Here is a 10,603-nt window from a genome sequence, read left to right on the forward strand (position 1 = left end):
CTAACTCTATCTGTGAAATAAATAAATAAATAATTCGCTAATAAAAAAACCAGGGCAAGGAGCCCCCACAAGAGGTGTGGAATCGGGAAGTATGCAGTACTTGTTTCCGTATGCGGATGAAATAGACCTAGGTTATTTGAACTTTAACTTCCAGGAAAGAGAGCGAATCTGTGGACACAGGGGCATCTTAGAGAATCAGAGAAAGCCAAGGAAAGAAAGTATTGGAACTGACATTGTGGTGTAGTGGGTTAAGCCACCACCTGTGACAGGGATCCCTTATGGGTGCTGGTTTTAGTCCAGGCTGCTCCACTTCTGATCCAGCTCCCTGCTAATGCACAGTGGAAAGCAGTGGAAGATGGCCCAGATGGAAGAGGGCCACCTACTAGGAGACCCAGATGAAGCTCCTGGCTCCTGGCATCACCTTGGCCCATTGCTGGACGTTGTGGCCATTTGGGGAGTGAACCAGCAGATGGAAGATCTCTCTCTCTCTCTCTCTTTCTCTCTCTCTCTCTCTCTCTCTCTGTCTCTCCCTCTCTCTCTGTAACTCTGCTTTTTAAATAAATATATACATATATATTTAAAATAAGTTTAAAATTTTAAAAAATTAAAAAGAAAGCATAAGGTGAGAAAATGACCTTTTTGGCTTGTAAATATCTGACACCATGGTCTATTTCAGGGCTGGAAGAGCCTTAAGGAATTTGGGTGGGACAGGGCTTGTCCTACCACAGCAACAAGAATATCCCTTCCTGGTAAGTTTAAACCTGGATACCTTGGCAATGCCATCAAAAGGGGATGTGGGGGCCGGCGCTGTGGCATAGTGTGTAAAGCCACTGCCTGCAGTGCTGGCATCCCACTGGTTCAAGTCCCAGCTGCTCCACTTCTTTTTTTATTTATTTATTTATTTTTATTTGACAGGCAGAGTTAGACAGAGACACAGAGGGAAAGTCTTCCTTCCGTTGGTTCACCCACCCAAATGGCCACTATGGCCAGCGCTGGGCCAATCCGAAGCCAGGAGCCAGGTGCCTCCTCCTGGTTTCCCATGCGGGTGCAGGGGCCCAAGCACCTGGGCCATCCTCCACTGCCTTCCCGGGCCACAGCAGAGAGCTGGACTGGAAAAGGAGCAACTGGGACTAGAACCCAGTGCTCATATGGGATCCCGGCGCCGCAGGCAGAGGATTAACCAAGTGAGCCATGGTGCTGGCCCCTGCTCCACTTCTGATCCAGCTCTCTACTATGGCTTGGAAAAGCAGTGGAAAATGGCCCAAATCCTTGGACCCTGCATGCATGTGGGAGACCCAGAAGAAGCTCCTGGCTCCTGGCTTTGGATCAGCGCAGCTCCCACCACTGCAGCCATGTGGAGAGTGAACCAGAGAATGGAAGATCTCTCTCTCTCTCTCTCTCTCTCTCTCTCTCTCTCTCTCTTTGCCTCTCTGTAACTTTACCTTTCAAATAAATAAATAAAATATTTTTAAAAAAGGGGGGGGGGATGGGAAGACACTTGGGATGCCTGCCTTTAATTTATTTGAAAGGCAGAAAGATAGGGACAGAGAGACCTCTTATCCATTGCTTCACTCACCTAACACCAGCAACAGCAGGGATGGGGGCCACGCTGAAGCCAGAAGCCAGGAACTCAATCCAGATCTCCAAATACTCCAGCCATCACCCGCTGCCTCCCAAGGTGCACATTAACAGGACACTGCAATTGTAAGTGGAGCCAGGAATCAAACCCAGCTACTATAACATGGCACGCAGGCATCCCAAGTGGCATTAAAAGTGCTGTTCTGCCCCTGTGTACAAGTATTGAAATGTCACACTGTACCCCATTAATATGTACAATTACTATATGTCAATGTTTTAAGTGGATGTTTTGTGAAAAAAAATTTTTTTGAGGTAAACTCTTCAAACAGGATTTCATAATGTAAGTTAGGTTATAGGCTGATTGGATTCCAAGGCTAAACTTGGGTGTTCCTAAATCAGATTAGGGCGTATGATGGGATATGTTTCTCAGGAAAGCCAGGAGCTATGGGATGAGAAGGCCTCCTGAGACCTAGAAGCCAGACACAAAGGAAAGGGTGTGGCTTCCCTGCTGCCCAGGGGCGTGGCCAGAAGTGTGAGCAACTGAGAAGGCGGGGAAGCTGGGAATTTTGGAGCAAACTCTCACCCTGTGCTGGGGCTTCTCTCTGAGGCTTCCCCCCGGTGGACCTCCACCCTGGAGTGTCCTGGGACTTCTTACACAACTGCAGAACCCAAAGGCTTGTAGGCTTAAGGAAGTGAGGGTTTTCTATCTGTTGATGGAATTTCCTCTGAGTAAAGTAACGCACGGTGACTTCAGGTAAGAAGGAAACCAAGCCTGTTTCCCTTTCCCTCTAATGTGTGGTGGGGCGTGGCGTGTGGCGTGTGGCGTGTGGCGTGCTAGTTGGTAAGGCAGACGGCTGAGGTGCAAGCAGGAGGCATCCGTGACCTCAAGTGAGGCAGGTAGCACCCCTGGGATGGGAGGTGGGCCCCAAACTTCTGAAGCAAGGTCAGGGCCTTGCATCACTCATTGATTCAACAGTGAATGGTAGTTCGGCCTCTGCTCTTTGTCAGGCACGATCAGACAGGGTGAGGAAGCACCTCTGCTTGTGAGGAACATGTCGACAAGTGTGCTAAGACAGGAAGTAGACCAAAGTCAAAGCTTGCGTAGCTTGGCAGCCCCTTGCCACGCACGGTGTGGAATGGGTGTGAGCAGCGTCCGCATCACCAGGGAGCTTGGAAGAAATGCAGAGCCTGAGTCAGCATTTTGGCAACACGTGTTGGGAGGCCCTGTGTTAGGTGATGGGGAAATCGAGTGGGGAGCAGGCAGCAGTGTTACACCTGGAGCAGGGGGCCAAGCTCTGAGAAGGCGGCATTCCAGCCTGGGCCAGGGGCAAGGAGTCTGGGTGTGGATGAAGGGTCACCAGGGGACTTGGTACAAAGGCCGTGGGGCTGCTGTGTCGCGTGGAACCTTCCAGCTGAGAGGCCAGTGTGGCTGGGGGAGTGAGCGGAGCAAAGGGAAGGCTCTCAGTGAGGAACCGGCAGTGTGGGGTCTGGGCAAGAAATTCTTCTCAGCAAGGGAGGGAGGAAACTCCAGATGGTTTTGTGCCAGCAGTGACACTGGCCAGGGTTACATTACATCAAAAGGATTCTCCCAGCTGCTGGCTTGGAGGTAGTCGGCGAGCAGGAGGTTGGAGACCAGTTAGGAGGTGCTGGTGCTGATCCAGTGTGGATGTGATAGCCTGGTTCAGTGGAGAGAAGAGCCCCAGTTGTATGCATCTGCTCCTGATGCATCGTGGGAGCAGAGCTAGCAGGGCCAGCTGATGGTGCTGCTCGTGAGGTGTGAGGCGAGCTGGGGTCTCCTAGGCCTGTGGTCCCAGCAGTGGAAGGCAGGATGGGCATGCATGGAGCTGGGAGCCTGCAGGGAGAGCGAGCTCCCCTTGTGGGCAGACAGTGGGTTACAGGCTCCTTGTCTGGGAAGAGCTCTAAGTGGAAGGAAACATCTAAGAGAGCTTGGTCTGACCGGACTCTTAAAAATTTATTGATTTATTTATTTGCCAATTTTGCTTTCTACTCTATAGTAGAGCCTTTTTTTTTTTGTTTTTCTTTTTTTTTTTTTATTTGACAGGTAGAGTTAAAGACAGTGAGAGAGACAGAGAGAAAGGTCTTCCTTCCGTTGGTTCACCCCCCAAAATGGCCACCAAGGCTGGCGCTGTGTCGATCCGAAGCCAGGAGCCAGGTGCTTCTTCCTGGTCTCCCATGCGGGTGCACGGGCCCAAGCACTTGGGCCATCCCCCACTGCCCTCCCGGGCCACAGCAGAGAGCTGGACTGGAAGAGGAACAGCCGGGACTAGAATCCAGCGCCTATAAGGGATGCTGGCGCCACAGGCGGAGGATTAACCAAGTGAGCCATGGCGCCAGGCCCCTCTTTTTTTTTTTTTTTTTTAATTTATTTATTTGAGAGGCCAAGTTACAGAGAGAGGGAGAAACAGAGAGAAAGATCTTCCATCTACTGATTCACTCCCCAGTGGGCTGCAATGGCTGGAGCTGTGCCAATGTGAAGCCAGGAGCTAGGAGCTTCTTCCGGGTCTCCCATGCAGATGCAGGGGCCCAAGGACTTGGGCCATCTTCCACTGCTTTCCCAGGCCATAGCAGAGAGCTGGATTGGAAGTGAAGTAGCTGGGACTCAAACCGGTGCCTATATGGGATGCTGGCACCACAGGCAGAGGCCTAACCTACTGTGCCACAGCAGCAGCCCCGAGCTAAGATAGAACATCCCAGCTGAGAAAACAAAGCCAGGCTGGCATGAAACCGGGCTGCCAGAGGCCTGCTGGGGAATGACAACCTGGCAGATGTGTAGAAAGGGCAGAAGGTGACTAGGCAAGGGCCAGGGCTAGGAATATGGAGGATGGCCTGAGCCTGGATCCCAGAAAGGCTGAGAAAGACAGAGGGCAGCAGTGTCGGGTGGCTCACAGAGCCTGAGTGGTGGCCTGGAGCTTTATTAAGGGTGTAACTTAAACCAAGGGGAAACCTGGAAGTGTTTGACTGGAAGAGACACAATTAGATGGATTTTGAAAGCATTCCTCTGGCTGTTTCCTAGAGAATGGCTCCAGGGCAGGCCAAGGGTCAAGATGGATGAAGGAACACCACCAAGGGATGATGCGCAGCGCAGGGCAGAAGGCAAAGGGCAGACTGGGCATGTGGAGGAGGGGCGGTAAGTCGGGCCTGGTGGAGCTCATGGTGCAACACACACTTTCTGGCAGTGTTTGAGTCAGGCAGGGTCAGTGGTGAGGAGCGAGAGAAGCAGGTGTAGCCACTCTGCCCAACGTCCCCTTCCTTCACCGCATCCCAGTAAGACAGCCCAGACCCCTCCTCTCTCCTTTCCAACACTGCTCAAGGTGCTCCTGCCTGTTTGGGGTGTGAAGTTGTTTATTGTCTGGTCGTCAGACAAGTAAGCTCCCCCAGGGCGAGGAACAGGTGTTCAGTTGGCCTATGTGCCCAATGCCAAGCACACAGCACCTAGCTGAGAATACACGCTCGGTGAGAATGTGTGATGTCCTGGATAGAGAAAACCATATCCTACCGAGTCAAACCTCACACCATAGACTACACTACACACGAGGGCATTGAGACTCTACGAAAGTAAGACCATTACACAAGTCAACACGTGAGCAAGTGACCAGCCTGGCTCCAAATGCACACCTTCCCAGTTGCTCCGGCCAGGATTGTGGCCCTGAAGTCGCCACACCTATGCCCTCTAGGAGAGTCCTGCCAGGGGTGACCACCATTTCTATGTGCCCTCTTTTAGACTGGGCACCCCAGCCACTGTCCCATACTTACAAGACCCTTTGCAATCCAATTTTTCATGCTTCCTTCTCCTTCCATAATGAAGAAATGACTCAAGGTAACTCTAAAATCCCATTTCACCTGGCCAATTTGCAATAACTTACAACCCTTTACAGAAGAACTATACCCCTCTTCTGGCAACTTCAGGGTCACTCTAGATGCTATGGGGATGCTTCAAAAAGTTTGTTTTGTTGAGGGGTGGGCTTTAGTCTAGCTGTCAAAATGCCCACATGCCACATCAGAGTACCTGTGCTTGATATCCAACTCTGGCCCCTGATTCCAGCTTCTGGCTACTATAGGCCCTAGGAGGCAGCAGGGATGGCCCAAGTAATTTGGTTCCTGCCACCCACATGGGAGACCTGGATTGAGTTCCTGGATCCCATCTCCTGCCCCATCTGGCTCTGGCTAATGCATGCATTTAGGGAGTGAAGCAGTTGATGGGAGCACTCTCTCTGTATCTCAAATCACAAAGAAAAGTAAGATCATGGAAAATGGGACTAAAAGAAAAATTCATTTTGGTGTAAAACAAAAAAATTGAATCCCACGTGTATCTTTTTCATAATGAGTTCCCTTGGACTAAATGTTGTGGTTAAGGTGTCATTTGGGACACTCGCATCCCCTGTCTGAGTGCCTGGGTTTGAGTCCCTGCTCTGCTTCTGACTCCAGCTTCCTGCTAATGGCCACCCTGAGAGGCAGTAGGTGATGGCCCAAGTGTTTGGGTTCCTGCCATCTATGTGGGAGACCCTGAGTTCTGGGCTCCTGGCTTTGGCCTGGCCCATCCCCAGTTGTTGTAGTCTTTTGGAGAGTGAAGTAGCAGATGGAAGATACTTCTCTTTGTCTGTCTCTCTGTGTTGCTCAATTTTTTTTTTAAGTTAAAATCTACCACCCATGTATGGTTGTTTTAAAAAATATTTTTGCACCAAAATAAACATCTTTTAATTAACTCAGATTTCCACAAACTTTTAGAAGGACCCTCATATTTTGGGATCAAGATCTTCCTAAGAATGGGGGCCCTGTCCCTCAGCCCCTCTCTACAGCTGACATTGTGCATGCAAAACACTGCTGCTTTGTTAGCCAGAGCTAAAAGCTAGCAAGAACCTAAATCTGCAAGTTAAACAAAGAATCGTGGCCTATAGCTGCTCCAGCACACCAAGCAGCCCTCTTAAAAATGAGGTCTATCCGTTATGCACTGAAATAGAAAACAAATCTAAACACACTCATGCATCACTTAACAGGGACCTGTTCTGATAAATCTTAGGTGATTTCACCGTTATGCAAACACAACAGGGTGCACTCACCCAAGCCAAGATGTCTGTGACCTCACCAAGTGATGTAACCTTATGGGACCACTCTATGCAGTCTGTTGTTGATCAAAACGTTGTTAAGGGATGCAAGTTGTTTGGGAAGAAAAAAAAAGTCTGAGTTGTGAGCCATGATACCAATCTGACTTCACAAGGGGTGGACTCTAGTTTAGTCTAGAGTAATCCAGTTAGCCCCGGAAAGTGGCAGTAGGGAGAATTTGGTTTTATGGTGTTTATTGCTGCTGTGATCTTTTCATTCTGTTTTTAGCACAAACACATAATTATTTGACTACACGGGAAAACAAAACATTCAAGTAAGATGGAGGTACATCCTCAGAATAGACCACCAGCAACACAGTTAATGTCTGTGGCCTCCCTGGGCATCCTAATAATGCGATTGTGAACAGCTAACACGGACAGTAGCTGTGTGCCCAACACTGTCCCACACCCTGTGTTTGTCATCACTCCTCTGCTGCTGGCCATAGCTGTAAGGCTGGTACCCACAGCAGAGGTGGAAAGCATTCTGAGCTAGGGACTGTGGCCAGGCAAGCAGCCTCTGGACCCTCTTCTCTGCCTGGGTTCAGATCCTGCTTCCTCCACTTTTTGGCCATGACCTCAAGCAAGCTACTTACCCTCTGTGACTCAGATTTCTCATTCGTGAGACAAGATTGATAGTTTCAGATTTTAACACAGCAAACAATGTGTCCCTCAGGTCATTCACCTGTCAAATGACAAAAATTATTGAAAACCAGCTTACAGATCTTGATTGGCTTTTATTTGTGCTTCTGGAATTGGACAACCCCTCATTCGGTAAACAGTGAGTGTTGCACTGAACTGAGTAGGGGCGGTGGTTTCACAGAGAAGCGCTGGGGAAAGCAGACACAGAGCACAAAGAGATCGGTTGCTCCGGAGAGGCCGTCCTTGCAAAGATGGGAACCCAGGGGGCTGCCTCATCATGCCAGCTAACACCAGCCTGTCTGGGAGTCTAGGTATCTGTCTCCTGATAAAGGCCTTAGTTGCTGCTTGGTGGCATCGACTTCAGCCTGCTAACTCCATTTTGGTTTGACCTGTTGGGTCTAGTGCAGGAGCTCAGTCCAAACCTGTGGTCTCCTGTACATTTTGTGTGACACACCCCAGCTATGACACAAGATAGAAAGGGAGTGTGTGAATGAGTGGCCGTAGAATGTGTGTGTGTTGACCTGGGATTATGTTTATGATCTATTCTTCCTTTCTGGGCATATAAGCATGGAGCTAGCCAGTTCTGTTTTTAGAGAACACTGCTTGATAGTCTGTTTTCGTTAAGTGACTTGATTTTCTTAATTACACAGGTAAGGCTAAAATAACCCATCATTTCTAAACCTAGGGTAACTACTGATAAATTTTTATGTAAATTTATGTTATATATTTATAGATCCTCCAATTGACACAATTCCATTTTTTATTAAAGATTTATTTATTTATTTTAAAGATTTATATTATTTATTTGAAAGACAGAGTTACAGAGAGGTAGAGACAGAGAAAGAGGTCTTCCATCTGCTAGTTCACTCCCCAGATGGCCACAACGGCTGGAGCTGTGCCAGTCTGAAGCCAGGAGCCAGGAGCTTTTTCCAGGTCTCCATGTGGGTGCAGGGGCCCAAGGATTTGGGCCTGGGCTTCCCCAGGCCATAGCACAGAGCTGGATCAGAAGAGGAGCAGCCAGGACTAGAACCCGGCGCCCGTATGGGATATCGGCATTTCAGGCCAGGGCTTTAACAGCGCCGGCCCCAGATTTATTTATTTATTTATCTGAAAGTTATAGTTACAGACAGAAACGCAAAGACAGAGAGAGAGATCTTCCATCTGCTGGTTCACTTCCCAAATGGCCAACATACCCAGGGCTGGGCCAGGTGGAAGCCAGGAGCCTGAAATTGCATCCAGGTCTCCCATGAGAGTTTCAGGGGCCCAAGCACTTGGGCCATCTTCTGCTGCTTTCCCAGGCACATTAGCAAGGACCTGGATCAGAAGTGGAGCAGCCGGGACTGGAACTGGCATGCATGTGGGATGCCAGCATTGCAGGCAGTGGCTTAACCCACTACACCACAATGCTTCCCAACACAGAGTTTTAAGACACATTTTGGGGGGCCGGTGCTGTGGCGCAGTGAGTTAATGCCCTGGCCTGAAGCGCTGGCATCCCATATGGGCGCTGGTTCAAGACCCGGCTGCTCCAATTCCAATCCAGCTCTCTGCTATGGCCTGGGAAAGCAGTAGAAGATGGCCCAAGTTCTTGGGCCCCTGCCCCACGTGGGAGACTCGGAAGAAGCTTCTGGCTCCTGGCTTCGGATTGGCACAGCTCTGGCTGTTGCAGCCAATTGGGGAGTGAACCAACGGATGGAAGACCTCTCTCTCTCTCTCTGTAACTCTTTCAAATAAATAAATAAATCTTTTTTTAAAAAGACCCATTTTTGTTATTCCATTATATTTCTCAATTCTCAGTGTACATCAAATACGATGGAAATACATCGTATTTCCAGTATATGGCATTATTTAACGTCTCCTAAAAATTTCATTCTGATCTTTTCTTAGGACAAAGAAAACATCCATACGAAACAACACATTCGACAGGAGGTTCCCTCCCACTTTCCCCAGGGCAGCTTCATGCACAGACAAGATCATGGAAGATCCCGAGACCTACGACTCTTTCCAACACGAACTTGAGGCTTATATTAGAAAGCAGAAAGCCAGAGGCTTACAACCAAAGATCTGCTTCAGAAAGGTGACAGAGGACTCGGCTCCCCAAGAAAGAGGCCGCATGGGCGCCGCGCCCCCGGGCCTCTTCCCCTGGGGTCCGCCCAGGTTCCCAGCTCCCCACGAAAGTCTGAGGCCCACAGAGGGTCAGGTTCCCGCCTGGCCTGACACTGGTCACCCCAGACAAAGACTGGGATTCCTAAACGGCTCTGCGCCCCCGGGCCTCTTCCCCTGGGGTCCCCCCAGGTTCCCAGCTCCCCACGAAAGGCTGAGGCCCACAGAGGGTCAGGTTCCCGCCTGGCCTGACACTGGTCACCCCAGACAAAGACTGGGATTCCTCAACGGCTCTGAGCAGAGACGCCTGCGGTCCTTCCAAAGCACCTGGCTGCCGAGCCCACGTGGGCAGGAGGAGCCCGCGGGCCGCGCCGCCGGAGCAGGAGCACGAGGCGCGGAGGGCTCCGGACGCCCGGGCCCGGAGAGCCGCGGCCACCGTGCAGGAGGCCCAAGGGCCCGGGAGGAGGCCCAAGGAGAAGCCGCCGCCCAGGAGGCGCGAGCTGAAGCCAAGAGGAAGCGCCAGGCGGCGGCAGAATCCCACAAGGAGAACGCAGGCCTGGGGCGGAGGAAGGCCGAGCCGCGCGGCCGCCAACGCCGAGAGCGCGAGCGCCACACACGGGCGGCCGCCAGGGCGGAGCGGCGGCGCGGCCGGGAGAAGCGGGCGCCGGGGAACGCCGGCTCTGAGGAGCGGGACCTGTGGGACGAAGCCATCCTCGGCGGGGGCTGCTGAGGCCGCAGCCCCGGGCGGGGTGGGGGACAGGGATCCGCCGCGAAGAACGCGCAGTCCCTGCCTCGCGTTCCGTTCTGGTACAGAACCCAGCTGGCGGACCCGCACACGGATGAAAACCACGAGCGTGCAGACGCGTGAGAAGAAAATGTAGGAAAATTGCCTCAGACGTGGACGTCGCAGCAAAACACGGCAGCCAGGGGCCTTTCTGCAGCAAAATTCCGTAGACATAACTGCCAAAGCACTCGACGTTGGCGTCCAACAGCACGTTTCAGATAAGCGCCGTATAGACGCGTAGCCCGGCTCCAGAGACACTGCACGCTGAGAGCTGTGAGGACAGGAGCCGAGGGGATGGGGGAGCCTGGGGCGGGTTGGGGGGGGGAGGGGGAGGGGAGAGTTAACTTCTCTTAAGTGTATTTCCTTCTATTTTGGATTTCGT

At 51.3% G+C, this 10,603-nt stretch overlaps 1 protein-coding gene across 1 annotated transcript; it reads left to right on the plus strand.

Moving 5' to 3' along the window:
* Positions 1 to 675: 675 nt before the first annotated feature.
* On the plus strand, positions 676 to 10,516 carry LOC103347785 (lysine-rich coiled-coil protein 1). Its single transcript, XM_008254702.3, has 2 exons — positions 676 to 749; positions 9,222 to 10,516. The coding sequence occupies exon 2, from the start codon at positions 9,310 to 9,312 to the stop codon at positions 10,165 to 10,167; it is 858 nt and encodes a 285-aa protein (XP_008252924.2). The 5' UTR covers positions 676 to 749; positions 9,222 to 9,309; the 3' UTR covers positions 10,168 to 10,516.
* The last annotated feature ends 87 nt before the right edge of the window (positions 10,517 to 10,603 follow it).

This window comes from Oryctolagus cuniculus, chromosome 2, assembly GCF_964237555.1.
Source record: "Oryctolagus cuniculus chromosome 2, mOryCun1.1, whole genome shotgun sequence".
NCBI lineage: Eukaryota > Metazoa > Chordata > Mammalia > Lagomorpha > Leporidae > Oryctolagus > Oryctolagus cuniculus.